The sequence below is a fragment of the Scomber japonicus genome, chromosome 15, assembly GCF_027409825.1.
Source record: "Scomber japonicus isolate fScoJap1 chromosome 15, fScoJap1.pri, whole genome shotgun sequence".
NCBI lineage: Eukaryota > Metazoa > Chordata > Actinopteri > Scombriformes > Scombridae > Scomber > Scomber japonicus.
The window spans coordinates 3707333-3724493 of NC_070592.1; the positions used below are offsets into that span (position 1 = coordinate 3707333).

General features: G+C 45.0%; 1 protein-coding gene across 1 annotated transcript; it reads right to left on the reverse strand.

Annotated features, from left to right (window-relative positions):
• Window positions 1–6113: 6113 nt before the first annotated feature.
• Window positions 6114–16374, reverse strand: LOC128374353 (zinc fingers and homeoboxes protein 2-like). The gene is made up of 2 exons (XM_053334644.1): window positions 12917–16374; window positions 6114–6294 (listed from the first exon to the last, which is right to left on the reverse strand). The coding sequence occupies exons 1-2, from the start codon at window positions 15901–15903 to the stop codon at window positions 6114–6116; spliced, it is 3168 nt and encodes a 1055-aa protein (XP_053190619.1). The 5' UTR covers window positions 15904–16374.
• Window positions 16375–17161: the final 787 nt, after the last annotated feature.

The window sequence follows — 17161 nt, forward strand, 5'->3', positions numbered from 1 at the left end:
AATTACTGTAGTAGCAGCACAATTAAAGGCTGCACGGATTGTTTTATTTTGAAAGACTTAGTATGAACGCAGAGCTTCATCCTGTCTGCTCCTCCCTCCATCCACACAGACCTGCTGCTCTTCATACACACAGACAGAGAGCAGAGAGCAGAGAGCAGAGAGACGGAGACAGTGATGTAAACCTTGGTTGCTAGGCTACGAGTCCTGACATCACAACCCCTGCCTGCTGTTATTGGCTGAAAGGTTGACGCCCAGAAATGTCCCAAAATAATAAGAAAATAAGATAAATCCAGGCGGCAGAGAGCAGAAACACACAGATACACACACAGCTACACACACAGCTACACACACAGATACACACTTCTCATGAGTCACACGTGAGTCAGAATCTGGCTTCACAATATTTTTAAGGAAAATCCTCCAATATGACATAAATGTGATAATTATAGCTTACTCATCGCATTGTCACTGCAAGATTATATGACATCATTATCATCGCTGACTTTGACCTCCGCTGCTCCTCTCTCTCTCTCTCTCTCTTTTATTTTTATATTTATATATTTATTTTTCAGAAAGGAGGAAAGGAGGAAGGAAGGGAAGGATGAAGGGAGGAAGGGAGGAAGGAAGGAAGGAAAGGAGAGAGGAAGGATGGAAGGAGGAAGAACAAAGGAAATGACGGAGGAAGGAAGGAAAGGAGGGAGGAAGGAAGGGAGGAAGGGAGGAAAGGAGGGAGGGAGGAAGGAAGGAAGGAAGGAAGGAAGGAAAGGAGGGAGGGAGGAAGGAAAGAAAGGAGGAAGGAAAGGAGGGAGGAAGGAAAGGAGGGAGGAAGGATGGAAGGAGGAAGAACAAAGGAAATGACGGAGGAAGGAAGGAAAGGAAGGAAAGGAGGGCGGAATGGAGGACAGAAGGAAGGGAGGAAAGTAGGGAGGGAGGGAGGGAGGGAGGAAGGAAGAAGGAAGGAAGGGAGGAAAGTAGGGAGGGAGGGAGGAAAGGTGGAAAGAAGGGAGGAAGGAAGGAAAGAGGAAGGAAGGGAGGAAGGAAGGAAAGGAGGGAGGAAGGAAAGGAGGAAGGAAGGAAGGAAGGAAAGGAGGGAGGGAGGAAGGAAAGAAAGGAGGAAGGAAAGGAGGGAGGAAGGATGGAAGGAGGAAGAACAAAGGAAATGACGGAGGAAGGAAGGAAAGGAAGGAAAGGAGGGAGGAATGGAGGACGGAAGGAAGGGAGGAAAGTAGGGAGGGAGGGAGGGAGGAAGAAGGAAGGAAGGAAGGAAGGAAAGGAAGGAGGAAGGGGGGAAGGAAGGAAAGAAGGAGGGAGGAAGGAAAGGAGGAGGGAGGAAGGAAAGGAGGAGGGAGGAAGGTTACTCATTGCATTGTCACTGCAGGATTATTTCCACTCTAACTTCTATTTATAAATCAATTTAAAGTTTTATCCACTTTATCGAGCAGCCTTTAAATAATGAGATTTATTTTGTTTACTTCACATCTTTATCATTGTTGACTTCGACCTCCGCTGCTCCTCTCTCTCTCTCTCTCTCTCTCTCTCTCTCTCTCTCCCCCTCTCTCTCTCTCTCTCTCTCTCTCTCTGTCTCTCTCTCTCTCTTTCTCTCTCTCTCTCTCTCTCTTTGAGATGGGAGGAGAGAAATGTCACTTTTACATGAGATATTTATTTTTCAGATACTCATTGATTATTAATATTTGATAAATGCTCCTAAAGTTTTATATAGTTGGACAGCAAGGAAGGGGTAAGGTAGGGGGAGGAAAGAAAGAGAGAAGGACGGAGGGAGGGAGGAAGGAAAGGAGGAGGAGGGAGGAAGGGAGGAAGGGAGGAATAGGGACGAAGGAGGGAAAGGAGGAAGAAGGAGGGAGGGAGGGAGGAAGAAAAGGAGGAAGAAGAAAGGAAAGGAGGGAGGAAGGAAGGGGGAGGAAAGGAGGAAGGAAGGAAGGGAGGAAGGACAGACGGAAAGAAGGAAGGAAGGAAGGAAGGAAGGAAGGAACAGTCAAAACAGACGGGAGGACGACAGGAAGGTTAATAAAAACGCTGCATATTGATTATTGATTCTTGGCTGTCAGGAGTTGATTTTTGAAGCGGTGACAATCTTTAAAAAAAAAACCCGGCTGATTGTTAAAGAAGTCGAGTCTCCACCTTGTTTGTCTTCAGGAAGGAAGGAATGAAAGGAGGGAGGAAGAAAAGGAGGAAGAAGGAAGGAAAGGAGGGAGGAAGGAAAGGAAGAAGGAAGGGAGGAAGGTAAGGAAGAAGGGCGGAAGGAAAGGAGGAAGGACAGGAGAGAGGGAGGAAGAAAAGGTGGAAGAAGGAAGGAAAGGAGGAAGGACGGAAGGAAAGGAGGAAGGAAAGGAGGGAGGGAGGAATGTAAGGAGGAAAGAAGGGAGGAAGGAAGGACAGTAGGAGGGAGGGAGGGAGAAAGGAAAAGAAGAAAGGAAGGAGGAAGGATGGACAGAAGGAAGGAAGAAAAGGGGATGGAGGGAGGAAATAAGGAAGGACAGGAGGAGGGAGGAAGGGAGGAAAGAAAAGAAGAAAGAGAGAAGGAGGGAGGAAGGACTTAAGGAAGGAAGAAAAGGGGAAAGAGGGAGGAAGGAAGGAAGGACAGTAGGAGGAAGGGAGGTAGAAAGGAAAAGAGCAAGGAAGGGGGAAGGTAGGGGGAGGAAAGATAGAGAGAAGGAGGGAGGAAGGACAGACGGAAGGAAGGGATGTTGTGATATTTTAAATATTTAGAAAAGCAAATAAAACAACGCTGCATATTGATTATTGATTCTTGGCTGTCAGGAGTTGATTTTTGAAGCGGTGACAATCTCTTAAAAAAAAAAAAAAACCCCGGCTGATTGTTAAAGAAGTGGAGTCTCCACCTTGTTTGTCTTCAGGAAATCATTTGATTCTATTTTGATGAGCAACAAAAAGCCAAAAACAGACGTTAAACTGGGGGACCGTGGGGGGGCCTCGCTAAGGAAGAAGGAAGGAAAGGAGGAAAGGAGGGAGGTAGGGAGGAAAGGAGGGAGGGAGGGAGGGAGAGAGTGAGGGAGGGAGGAAGAAGGAAGGGAGGAAGGAAGGGAGGAAGGAAACGAGGGAGAAGGAAAGGAGGAAGAAGGAAAGGAGGAAGAAGGAAGGAAAGGAGGGAGGAAGGAAGGAAAGGAGGAAGGAAGGAAAAGAGGAAGGAAGGGGGAGGAAAGAAAGAGAGAAGGAGGGAGGAAGGACAGACGGAAGGAAGGAAGGGAGGAAAGAAGGAAGGGAGAAAACAAAAGAAGAAAGGAAGGAGGAAGGATGGACATAAGGAAGGAAGAAAAGGGGAAAGAGGGAGGAAAGGAGGAAGGAAGGTAGGAAGGAAGAAGGGAGGAAAATAGGGAGGGAGGAAGGAGAAGAGCGAGAAAGGAGGAAGGTAGGGGGAGGAAAGAAAGAGAGAAGGAGGGAGGAAGGACAGACGGAAGGAAGAAGGAAGGAAGGACAGAAGGAAGTGATATGATATTTTAAATATTTGTAAAAGCAGCTTCACTAAATAAACGCTGCATATTGATTATTGATTCTTGGCTGTCAGGAGTTGATTTTTGAAGCGGTGACAATCTCTTAAAAAAAAAAAAAAAAAACCCCCGGCTGATTGTTAAAGAAGTGGAGTCTCCACCTTGTTTGTCTTCAGGAAATCATTTGATTCTATTTTGATGAGCAACAAAAAGCCAAAAACAGACGTTAAAACTTTCAATCTTCTGTCAGAACAGACAGGAGCAGGAGGAAGCAGTCGGCACACTCTGCCCCAGGCGCAGGCTTTCATCTAGATAACTTTACCACACCGGGGGGTCTGCTGCTATTTTAGGACTCCCAATATTGTAGTTTTCTTTTTTTTTTTTTTTTTTTGTGTGTGTTTTTTATTTAATCCAAATTTTCCTGAAGTTTCGTGTTTGTTGCCGAGCAGCCGAAGCCAAAACTCACACAGCTACACACACAGAGGAGCGGACTGGCTGGAGGAGGGTCTGTTTGTTGCCTGGGATCGAGGTGTTGGCTTCAGCACTGACAGACTGGGTGGGGGAGGGGGGAGGGAGGGAGGGAGGGAGGGAGGATGGAGGAAAGAAGGGAGGGAGGGAGGAAAGGAGGAAGAAGGGAGGAAGGGAGGAAAAGAGGGAGGGAAGGAGAAAGGAAAAGAGCAAGGGAGGGGGAAGGTAGGGAGGAAGGAAGGATAGACAGAAGGAAGGAAGGGAGGAAAGAAGGAAGGATCCTTCCTTTCTTCCTTCTTCCGAGGAAGGAAGGAAGGATAGAAGGAAGGAAGGAAGGAAGGAAGGGAGGAAGATAGGTAAGGGGAGGAAAGAAGGACGGAAGGAAGGAAGGAAGGAAGGAAGGAAGGAAGGAAGGAAGGAAGGAAGGAAGGAAGGGAGGAAGGGAGGGAGGAAGGGACACACAGCTACACACAGAGAAGCGGACTGGCTGGAGTAGGTTTTGTTTGTTGCCTGGGATCGAGGTGTTGGCTTCAGCACTGACAGACTGGGGGGGGGGGGGGGCAAGAGGAGGGGGGGGGGGGGGCTGGGGACCGTCGGGGGGGCCTCGCTGAGTTAAATGACTTCACTCAGTCTAACATACGAGAACCTGCAGCCTCACATTGAGCTCAACAGTCTGCAGATATTAATGAGCTGAAAGTCTGTTTCACTAATTCAAAAACCTTCAGATTCATAATGAGAGCAGAGTTCAGCTGACAGGTGGCAAGCACGGCGACCGTTACTACGAGGGTTATTTCCTTTATTCTACGATTGGTAATAAAAGATTTGAATTTCTGCTCCTTCCTCTAAAGAAAACACGACTAAAATCACAAATACCAGCTTAAAAACTCAACTTATGCTTCATTTAATTACCTGAAAATGACAAACAACACTTTTTATAGAATAAATGATGAATTATTTAACTAAGGAAAGGATGAAGGAAGGAAGGAAAGGAGGAAGGAAGGATGGAAGGAAAGAAGGGAGGAAAGAAGGGAGGGAGGGAGGAAGGAAAGGAGGAAAGGAGGGAGGGAGGGAGGAAGGAAGGAAGGGAGGAAAGGAGGGAGAGAGGAAGGAAAGGAGGAAGAAGGAAGGAATAAAGAGAGATGGAGGGAGGAAGGAAAGACGGAAGGAAGGGAGGAAGGAAGGAGGAAGGGAGGAAAGGAGGGAGGGAGGGAGGAAGGAAGGAAAGGAGGAAGAATGAAGGGAGGAAGGAAGAAGGGAGGAAAAGAGGGAGGGAGGAAGGAAAGGAAGGACGGAAGGAACGGAGGGAGGAAAGAAAGAGAGAAGGAGGGAGGAAGGACAGACAGAAGGAAGGAAGGGAGGAAAGAAGGAAGGGAGGAGGAAGGATTACGCTGCTACTAATAGCAAAAATAATTTAGTTGCAGGTCTAATTAAAGAATATTGCCCTTCTGACACACACACAGTTATTTTACTTTCTTTTCAGAGAAGTGTTGGAGTTTCAAAATAAAACACAGACAGAAGAAACATGAAGTTGTCTGAATGTGTTGGAGTTTCAAAATAAAAGACAGATATAAAAACAGGAAGTTGTCTCACTGTTTATCCAGTCAGATATAAAAACAGGAAGTTGTCTGAATGTGTTGGAGTTTCAAAATAAAAGACAGATATAAAAACAGGAAGTTGTCTCACCGTTTATCCAGTCAGATATAAAAACAGGAAGTTGTCTGAATGTGTTGGAGTTTCAAAATAAAAGACAGATATACAAACAGGAAGTAGTTTCACCGTTTATCCAGTCAGATATAAAAACAGGAAGTAGTCTCACCGTTTATCCAGTCAGATATACAAACAGGAAGTGGTCTCACCGTTTATCCAGTCAGATATAAAACAGGAAGTAGTCTCACCGTTTATTCAGTCAGATATAATAAACAGGAAGTGGTCTCACCGTTTATCCAGTCAGATATAAAACAGGAAGTAGTCTCACCGTTTATCCAGTCAGATATAATAAACAGGAAGTGGTCTTACCGTTTATCCAGTCAGATATAAAACAGGAAGTAGTCTCACCGTTTATCCAGTCAGATATAATAAACAGGAAGTGGTCTCACCGTTTATCCAGTCAGATATAATAAACAGGAAGTAGTCTCACCGTTTATCCAGTCAGATATAATAAACAGGAAGTGATCTCACCGTTTATCCAGTCAGCCTCCCGGACGTGGTGTCCTCCAGCTTCTTGTCTCGGTCGAGGAGAAGCTCTCGTCCTCTCCTCGAGTGTCCGTCCTCCAGCCAGCCGAACATTTCCCGCGCCGCCGCTCCCACCACTCCTCCGTTCTGTCCGCCGTTCTTCAGCTCCGCCGCGTTCTGCTGCCTCAGTCTGAGGAGAACGTCACAGAACGAGAACCGTCACGCAGCTGGAACTGTAAGAGAGCTACTGGACTTTTGAACGGCTTGTTTAACTTTAAAACACTTCCAGACGCTTCAGTTGACAAGTCAAAAGTAAAATGCAACCTGTGTCAAACGGAGTTTAACTACCACCGGAGTACGTGGAGTTTGAGTTAGCACCTCCACGCTAAACACCCAGGTGCAGCCAAGCGAGCCTCAGCTCCACCAAAGGACCATTTTGGAGTGTGGGAGTCGCAGCAGAGCCGTGATTGATTCCCAGTTAAGACACTCTGGTAAGAAATGCTTTACATTATGGGCTTAAAACTGCCTTCAAATGGAAAATAACAGGATTTTAAACATGCAATTCAAAACGCCATTAATCGTGATTAACTATGGAAATTATGCGATTAATCTCGATTAAAAAAAATAATCGTTTGACAGCCATAGTATTATTATATGTGCATTAAATGAATAAATAAATATACAACCAGTTATTATAGATGTCTAATGGGATCTATTAAATGACTCGTGTGAAAAGAAGTTGTTGTTTTAAGCAAATGAGTCAACACCTTTTCATCAGAAACTGCTTATTTATTTATTTATATAAGTAATGTTTTATTACTTTTTTAAAAATTATTTTCCCTTTTGGTTTGTCACTGTTTCTAAAGGAGATGAAGGACAAAGAACAAGGACATCTGATTATTGACTTTGTGTATTTGAGTTTAATGATCAAAAAAATTAAAAATAAAAATAAATAAATAAACTAAATTACTGAACGCTTCTGATAACGTGTTTTTTATCATTAGTGGCCCAAACAACAAACTCTACATGTTTGATTTTTCAGCTTTTTTTGTTTTATTAAAAAAAAAAGTTCCTACAACATGTATTTAAAAAGCTTTAAAATGCATTTATTTTTAATTTATATTAGAACTTCTGCTGTTTGTTTAAAGAGTAATGAATACATTAAATACATTGATTACTTAAAAACGTAAACTATTTTTATCTGATGTCAAGGGAGGAAGAGGGGAAGAAGGAAGGGATGAAGGAAGGAAGGGAGGGACAGAGGAAGAAAGAAGGAAATGAAAGAAGGGAGGAAGAAAGGGGGATGGAGGAAGGAAGGAAGGAAGGTAGGCAGGAAGGAAGGAAGGAAGGACAGGACTAAGGAAAGGAGTAAGGGAGGAAGGACAGAAGGAAGGAAGAAAGGGGGATGGAGGAAGGAAGGAAGGAAGGTAGGCAGGAAGGAAGGAAGGAAGGAAGGAAGGTAGGCAGGAAGGAAGGAAGGAAGGAAGGAAGGACAGGACTAAGGAAAGGAGTAAGGAAGGAAGGAAGGAGGGAAGAAGGAAGGACAGAAGGAAGGAAGAAAGGGGGATGGAGGAAGGAAGGAAGGAAAGAAGGAGGGAGGGAGGGAAGAAGGAAGGAAGGAAGGAAGGGAGGGAGGAAGGAAGGAAGGAAGGAAGGAAGGAAGGTAGGCAGGAAGGAAGGAAGGAAGGAAGGACAGGACTAAGGAAAGGAGTAAGGAAGGAAGGAAGGAAGGAAGGAAGGAAGGAAGGAAGGAAGGAAGGAGGGAAGAAAGAAGGACAGAAGGAAGGAAGAAAGGGGGATGGAGGAAGGAAGGAAGGAAAGAAGGAGGGAGGGAGGGAAGAAGGAAGGAAGGAAGGAGGGAGGGAGGAAGGAAAGACAGAAGGAAGGAAGGAAGGAAGGGATGGAGGAAGGAAGAAGGAAATGAGGGAGGAAAGAAGGGAGGAAGGAAAGGAAAGGAAGGAAGGAAGGAAGGAAAGAAGGAAGGAAGGACAGGACTAAGGAAAGGAGGAAGGAAGGAAAGAAGGAACAGTCAAAAAGAGATGGGGTCAATTTGACCCGGGAGGACGACGATAGGAGGGTTAAACAGCTGTCAATCATTATTTTCTAACACTTAAACAACTGAAGTGATTACTGGCAATCTGATTTAATAGATTAAATTTAAGTGGGTCATCATCAGTGGGACACATTTTCTTTTTAATTGTAACGAGGAAAAAAAAAAAAACCCCAACTAATGATCAGATTAATTTGATTCTGAAGCTTTTTCTTCATGAACACGGACATCAACAAATCAACTGAAGGAAGAAATGAAAACCTACAAAATAAAACTTATTTACTGCATTAAAGCTAAATTAACAGCATAAATTACTCTATTCTCTAACTTTTTATATTGCTTATTATATAATTCTCCTGTTTTCTGTACATTTCACAACTAAATCAGTATTTTAATAACCCGAAAAGAGCCACAAGGATCACACTACGGTGCTTTCAAAGACCGAGTCTGAACCCCATAGCTGACTCCAGGGGAGAATAAAACGCTCGCCCAAATTATAGTGGAGATATTGGTTTCCCTTCTAATGGCTGTGTTATTTGGCCAAAGATGTCCCAAGCTCCTGGAAGTGAGTGCAGACTAAATAAAGTCCTGCAGATATGTAGGTTAATGTCCTGAAAACAAAGTTAAAGGGAAAACTGCACCAAGAACCAAGAAGTCGACTTTTCCTCAAGATTTCCTGTATTTTCTGTCGTGGTGCGTTCAAAGACAGTAAAATGTGGGTCTTCTAAAACACTAAATCTAGCATGTAACACTAGCAATAGGTTAAAACAGTCACTAAAATATTAAACTATTAACTAAAGTAAGAATAAATATGTGTTCTGAGTTTGACATACCACAGAAAAGTGTGTTGTTAACCACCCTGCCAAATTTGAATGATTAAAAAAATCACCAAATATATGAAATTAGGCTTCAAAGTTGTGTAAAAATCAGCCTCTTTCTCTGCTACCAAACGCTGTGGGCGTGGCCTCTGAGTCTACTGAAGCCCCGCCCCCTACCAAGAGTCACCTGTCAATCAAAGTCACCACCTCTACCAGAAACATGGATGCTACGTCTGAGAGCTTTCTGCTGCTAACTCAGCTGCTAGCTCGGCGGCTAACTCGGCGGCTAGCTCAGCTGCTAGCACGGCTACTAGCTCGGCGGCTAACTCAGCTAACTGGCTAACTGTAGACTGTAGTAGTAGTAGTAGTGTGTGCTGAATGTATTTCTACCTCTACAGCAGCAGGGGCGGGTTTATGCTAATCACTAAATCCTGAACACAGAAATGTTGAAACACAGTTTGTGAAGCCTAGCTCCACAATTCAAATCTAAATGGTTGAAATGCTTTTTACACCTTTTTTAGAAATACATTTATGAAGAGATGAATGTAACACAAAACAATAAGTTTAGAGTAGAGTCAAATGAAACTGACTAATCAATGTAGTTAACTTATTCAACTCCCTCATCGCATTGAGACTTCAGATGGTGATTGCTCTTATCAAGTTTGGTTGAGCTGTATTCTGAGATGATGTTTGTTATGTCACTGTTTATTTATTTATATATTCATAGTGGTTGTGTTAGTTGGTTTTTGTTACTGTCACTGCAAACCAAGTTTCCCCCTCGAGGGACAATAAAGCTCTGAACTGAACTGAATCTGAACTGAACGGGAACTTTAACAGCATCAGCCGAGAGAAGCGTGTTTGTTGCTTTGGTAAAACTGACTTTTGTTTTCTGACTGAATATTATATAATCAGAGTTTGCCGCCTCTGAATACAGAACAGCACATCAGCGACTGCCGTTACCTGTAACTGCAGGTCTGGCTCATTGTCGTCCAAAATCGGTAAAAGAGACAGAGGTACGTTAAATCTAGACTTTGTAAATGAAAATAAGCCTCAGTTAAATACTCCTACTTTACTGAACTCACCGACTATGTTCCTATCATGAAGCACGCAACAGGCACGTGCACACATAGGGCCCTAGGGGTGCTTGAGCCCTGCCCTTTTTGCCTCGTATTAAAATGTGCCCTCTGTGTGTGTGTGTTAAAAATATTTTAAAAAACGGCGGTACAAAAACCCCACGGTATTCTACCGTACCCATTTTCTTGTAATACGGGGTTGTTGTGTGTGTTGAGCCGCTGCTCCTCTGTCCGTTGCGGCTCCGGTCGGTCACAGAGAGAGAGAGAGAGAGAGAGAGAGAGAGAGAGAGAGAGAGAGAGAGAGAGAGAGAGAGAGAGAGAGAGAGAGAGAGAGAGAGAGAGAGAGAGAGAGAGAGAGAGAGATAGAGATAGAGATAGAGATAGACAGAGAGAGAGAGAGGGAGAGAGAGAGAGAGAGAGAGAGAGAGAGAGAGAGAGAGAGAGAGACAGAGAGAGAGAGAGAGAGAGAGACAGAGAGAGAGAGAGAGAGAGAGAGAGAGAGAGATATGAACCTGAGTTATGGTCTAACTAGTCGCCGTCCACTTATTCAATGTGCTTAAATATGAGTAATATTTCAGAACAACGCTCTATTTTAGTCAATGTGTCAACTTCTATTTTTGCCGGACGTCAATTCAGCACAGAGCAGATCGTGAAGGACAGGAAATTTTGTACAAAATAAAACACCGGGTTAACTTTCAAAATAAAATGCACTGTGTTTACAGCGGATCATATTTCCTTCACTACAGGTCTGAAGTACAGGTCCGAGGGTTTTGATATAAAGTTTATTGTGGCTTTGATAATGTGAATGAACTCATGTTGAAAGAGCAAATGCATCACTTTAACCTACACAGGACACACAGCTAAGTAGTTAGCTTTCTATTAGCACTTTACTTTTCATTTTACATTCATTTCCATATTGTGTAAAGGACCGGAAAACAAATTCAGGGGTGCTTAGCGCGCGCACATGCCGCCCTTTTCTAGGTTTGAGCCCCTGCCCCTCTATAATCATGTGCACGTCCCTGCACGCAATGCATTCTGGTTATTGTAGGATTCCCCATGAAGAACCATATGGAGCCTTTTTCTCAGTTTTCTTTCTTCTTCATAACTAATGGCACATTTCAACTACAAAGGCGACTTAAGTTTGAAGAAATCATCGTATTCATTGTGGTGATCTTTCCCTTTAATGTGGCAACTAAAAACCAACAGCACCAAACGCATGGAGGGGAAGCTAAGATTTGTTTTGGACACACAGGTCCCAAAAAAATGATGCTGAAACTATAAGAACTGGATGCATTGAATATTTGGGAGACAAACTATTTATGCAATACACAGATGTGTTGGGTCTTTGGTGGGAGCCACAGATCTTATTAATCTATTCCAAACATAAAAGTGGTGATGTGGAGATAAACAACAGCAGAAGGATTTCTAACCTTTGATGTGGACTGAACCAAAGCAGCTGCACATCAATAACATGAAGATTAACCAGACATGTAATACAGTCAGTGGAGAGTTCATGACACATCGCTGACATGGGGTTTGGGGTTTGACTTGCTCTGTTTTGGATCCTTTAAAGTCCGTGTAAAGTAAGAATAAATATGTGTTCTGAGTTTGACAAGCCACAGAAAAGTGTGTTGTTAAACACCCTGCCAAATTTGAATGATTAAAAAAATTGCCAAATATATGAAATTAGGCTTCAAAGTTGTGTAAAAATCAGCCTCTTTCTCTGCTTCCAAACGCTGAAGCCCCGCCCCCTACCAAGTGTCATCTGTCAATCAAAGTCACCACCTCTACCAGAAACATGGACGCTATGTCTGAGAGCTTTCTGCTGCTAGCTCAGCTGCTAGCTCGGCGGCTAACTCAGCTGCTAACACAGCAGCTAGCTCGGCGGCTAACTTGGCGGCTAACTCATCTAACTGGCTAACTGTAGACTGTAGTAGTAGTAGTGTGTGCTGAATGTATTTATACCTCTACAGCAGCAGGGGCGGGTTTATGCTAATCACTAAATCCTGAACACAGAAATCTTGAAACACAGTTTGTGAAGCCTAGCTCCACAATTCAAATCTAAATGGTTGAAATGCTTTTTACACCTTTTTTAGAAATACATTTATGACCTATTTAATGTGTTTAGAAGAAAAAGGTCTTTAAGTAAACGTAGTAAAAGTCCTGAATGTAAATCACCAAGAGAACTCAACTGCTCATTGTCGATCACTTTTTAAACAAGATTAATAAACTGGTTTGAGGACTGAAACGCCTTTAATTAATTCAGTAGAAGTAATCAACAGTGTTTGGCATTTTTATGGCCTTTCAAAGTCGGAGTTTATCATCCAATATATTTGTCACTGACTTTTTGGATTGCAGGAACTTTGTGTGTTACTATAAGTCCTGCCTTTAAAAACTCTTAGTTCATACAGAATTTGACTAAGAGTACACTGATGTAGCCGATACTGTTGAATTGTGAAGCAATGTACTGCACAGAATATGGATAGTGCAAGCATTAACAGCTAGCTGGCAGTATAAACAGGATTTTCAGTTCAATATATCGTGGTAAACCTACAAATTATGAGAAGTTATGACTGATAAAGGTGAAGCTGACTTCAAAATTCATCATATTATGACCGTCTCGCCAGTTTTTTAAGACTGCAACTCATTACTGCGGTCAGTAGAAGGTAGTAGGGTGAGATTTTGTGGCGAATTAGGTTTAATTAGGTTGTATTAAATGAAAACTGTTTTGCTCAGTACTACTATTAGTATTGTGAGTTTTGATGGAAAAAGAGTGACTCGTGCCATGAGAGAGGTTTCTGAATGTCAGTGGCCAACAACTTACAAACCAAACACATACACTATACTTTAAATATCCGATGAGTACTCTACCTGCCAGCAAACCGGTCCTGGAGCTCATCGTGCTGACTGAAGCTGTTAGCGCGCTGCTCCATCAGCCAGCCCAACTCAACCTCCAGCACCTTACTGCTGTTGTTGTTTGTTACAGCTCCTTCCTGACATTGCTGGATGAGGCTTAAGGGAGTGTTTTTGGGGGAGCACATAGGCGGCCCCTGCCCTCCGTTCACTCCATTGTTGTGAATAAGTTCTGTCAGCTCCATGCTGCCGCTCTGCAGCGCTGACCGGCTGTCGTTGAACCAGTGGGCGAGGTCGGCACGCGCCAGTCCTGTCCGACCCTCCAGTTGGCTGAACTCCTCAGGGGAAGGCCACCGTGTTTGAGCAAAGTCGTCCTTGAGGAGCGCCAGGGATCGGCTGTCTGGAGGCACTGAGCAGGAATTTGGGTTGGGGACGGAGGAAGCAATGATGGGCAGGATGTGTGAAGGTGGAGGAGGGCTCTTGAGATGGCCCACACCGGTGCTTGGTTTGTGAATCCCATTCAACTGTAGAGTTTGGTGTTGCTGTTGCTGCTGATGTAGTCGTTTCTCAGCGATGGCAGCGATGCCACCGGTGCCCATCCTCTTAGTGCCCATAGAGTTGAGCAGGGCCAGTTCAAGGTTGTCGCGGAGTGCACGGCGCTCCACGAACCAGCTGTCGATTTCCTGGTGAGACAGGCGGGTGGAAGCCGCCAGATTGTCCACATCGCTATGTGTGGGGAAGCTGTTCCTCAAGAAGTTCTCCTCCAAGACCTTCAGCTGTTCTGCTGTCTTTCCTTTCATTCTCTCCAGCAGGGGGAACTGGGTCAGCACTGAGGACTTTTGCTGAAAATCTGGTTTCAGCAGCGCTGTTGGCTCACTGCCATCCAAATGTATGACTCCGTTATTATGAATAAGAGAGATCTGATCATTGGACCATTTGCCATCTGTGCGAGATGTCCCGTTGGCCTCTGCCAGAGGAGTGAGTACCTTGTCTCCTCTGTGATAGCTGGCTTTCAGCTCCATACCTTGCTGCTCTTTTAGTTTCTTGCTATGCAAAGGGAACCCTGGAATCTGGAGCGAGGCTTTAGCCGGAGTGCGAATGGATTGGATGATGGGCGGCCTCCTCATCTGTGGGGTAATGAGAGGAGGGGAGTTGGGCAGCTTCAAATCAGCAGCTGGTAAAGTGTGGGTGTTGGGGTGCTTTTCTTTGGAAGTGATGGACGAAGTACGAGGAATAAGTAATGAGTTTTTAAAAGATGGGGCAAAGATAGGTGGGGGAACTATCAATGGCCTTGTTAAGGACTCTGGAAAGACTATGGAGGGCAGCGACACCACTGGCTTAGTTTTGGGGTTTCCTAACGACGAGAGAAACTTCCCTTTGGACATTGAAGATTGTGATAACGACGACGATGGCGGTGGCATTAAAGGCACAGCAGCGGATGACCTCTTCATCTCTGTGGTGATCAGAGGAAGTGCTACAGATCTTTTCATCTCCATGGGAATGGGAGGTGGAGCCATTGGGTGGCGGTCTTTCTGAGGGGGAGGGGGTGGAGGAGGAGCCATGAGGCCTTTGTCTTTAGGGTCACCAGAATGGGGGGCGACTGCCATCACTGGTCGCTTAGACTCCGGGCCGAATGCTGTTGCTTGGTGCGTTGACAGGGATCGTTTGAGGGAGTGGTTGGAGCCAATGACGACTCCAGCAGGAGAGTTTGTGGTGGTGACTACACTAAACCCACTGGACGTGACTGTCCGGACACGAGTTGTATGATGCACTGTGGTGTGGACAATGGGCTGCTGGGAGGCTTTGGCAAACGGCTCAGATACAGGGCTTGTAGGCAGGACGGTGAATGTGTGATGGGCAGGAGGGATGGAGCCGTTGAACATCTTCTTCCTGGCTTCCTCCACCTCCTCTGGCGACCAGGTGATGCCTTGCTTCAACCGCTGGGTGGTGAACCAGACTTTGATCTGTTCCTCCGGGTGCTTGGAGGCAGCTGTCAGCCACGACAACTCGGCATGCGTCGGGTAAGGAAACTTGTTAAAGGAGGTGATCAATGTCAGGTTGTCGTCAAGGGAAGGGTTATATTTGGTGGTGTTCAAAGGAACGGCTATTTTTGGTACAGAGTTAAAGTTGGGTGGTCGCTGGAGCATCGGAGTGACATGGGAGAGCCCTTGAAGGATGGTCGGTTCAGGGATGATGACGGTTCCGTTGATGTTCACTGCTGTGATTTGATCCTTCTGGATCAGGCCATCTAGCTGGCTTTTCAGTTCGCTCCCTTGATAAAACGACTTGATAGCGTCCGGGGTTTTCACCGTGGTTGATATGCAAGGTGGAAACACAGAACTGTTGCTGTTGATTTCACCCTGTTCATTTGTCACTTCGCATTCAGCTGAATTGTCCTTGCCTTCGATTGTCTGCTCCAAAATAGTCTGATTGTTCTTTTTTATCCTCTTGAACTTGAAGTTTGTCTCGCCAGGGTGCTGGCTCTCATTGTGCTCTGTGAGCGAGTCAAACTTCTTGGTGTTGAAGTTGCAGACAGCACAGAGGTACAACGGATTGAGAATGACATTAGGGTGGCTGGAGTCCACATGCTCTTTAAAGTCATTCAGGTTCTGCGTTGAAAACGGGCAGTATTTACACTCGTAGCCTCTGGCCTGCTTTTTCTGGGACTCGGGGTCAGATTCGACCATTTCCCTGTCCTTCTCCTCTCTGGCTTCTACATCTTCAATGACGGGGGGCCGGTCTTCATTAACCGACTGCAACTCTTGATCTAATGGCTCAGGATTCTGGTTTTCCACTGGTTTTGAAAACGTTTGCTGGTCTTGATGTTCCTGCTGGGGGTCTTTACTCTTCTCTTCAGATGGTTCAGACTGCTCTTTTTCTGTCACATTGTTGTTTGCCAACACTTCCATGTCCATCATCACCTCCCCCGGGTCGTCTTGCTCTTCTGGCGGGTCGCTGATGACCCGGACCATGCAAGGGGTGGAGGACTTTCTACGACTGGACATGACGGCTGCTGCTGCTGGTGATTGTGGTGGTGCTGGTGTTGCTGATTGCGCTGAAGATATTGTGGTTTTTGGCTGCTGCTGCTGGTGCTGGCCGAGGGCGTCAGCGTGTCGGTTTTCAAGGGGGCCTTACTGAGGTGGATCGGAGCTGATGACTGTGGATACTGGAAGGCGGGTGGAGGTGGAGTCTCCAGCGTGTGAGAGGGAGGGCGAGAACCGGCTGACGGCACTGGCCCAGGACCGGTTGTGCAGTGGCGTCTCCCGCTCACTGGCAGTGTCAGCTCCCGACCTGGGCGTCATGGGAGGGCATCACAGACAGCAGCGGCGCTCAAGCTGCAGAAAGACAAACACACACAGAAGAGAAAATTACATGTTAATATTGTTTGTGTTCAGTGATCTGCGCTGTAGCCACTTGGGGAAAAAAAAAAAAAAGACTAAAAAAAGCAGAGGAAAAATACATGTAAGAAAAACAGAGAGAGAAGTCCTGTTGATATTGTTTGTGTGTGATGTGATGTGCCGCATTCACCCAGAAAAAGACAAAGAACAGGAAAACAATGCATGATGTGCTACGACAGACAGACGGAGGGGAAAAATGATAAGCACATTTGTAAACAGGCAAACTACACTTTTGGTTGAAGCATCCTGTTTGTTAAGAGAGATGTGCAATCAGCGATTATAAGTACTATTTTTATAATTTTTTTGCCAGAGCTGTCTTCTTCTACTACTACTACTACTACTACTTCTACTTCTACTTCTTCTTCTTCTTCTACTACTACTACTACTACTACTACTACTACTACTACTTCTTCTCCTTCTTCTACTTCTACTACTACTACTACTACTACTACTCCTTCTTCTCCTTCTTCTACTTCTACTACTACTACTACTTCTACTACTACTTCTTCTCCTTCTTCTCCTCCTTCTTCTTCTTCTTCTACTACTACTACTACTACTATCCTTCCTTTCTCCCTCCCGTCCTTCCTTCCTTCCTCCCTCCCTCCTTTCTTTCCTTCTTCCTCCCTCCTTCCTTCTTCCTCCCTTCCTTCCCTTCCTCCCTCCTTCCCTTCCAACCTTCCTTCCTTCCTCCCTCCTTTCCTTCCTTCTTCCCTCCTTTCCTTCCCTTCCTTCCTTCTTCCTCCCTTCCTTCCTCCTTTCCTTCCTTCCTTCCTCCGTCCTTTCCTTTCCTTCCTTCTTTCCTCCCTCCTTTCCTTTCCTTTCCTTTCCTTCCTTCCCTCCTTTCCTTTCCTTTCCTTTCCTTTCC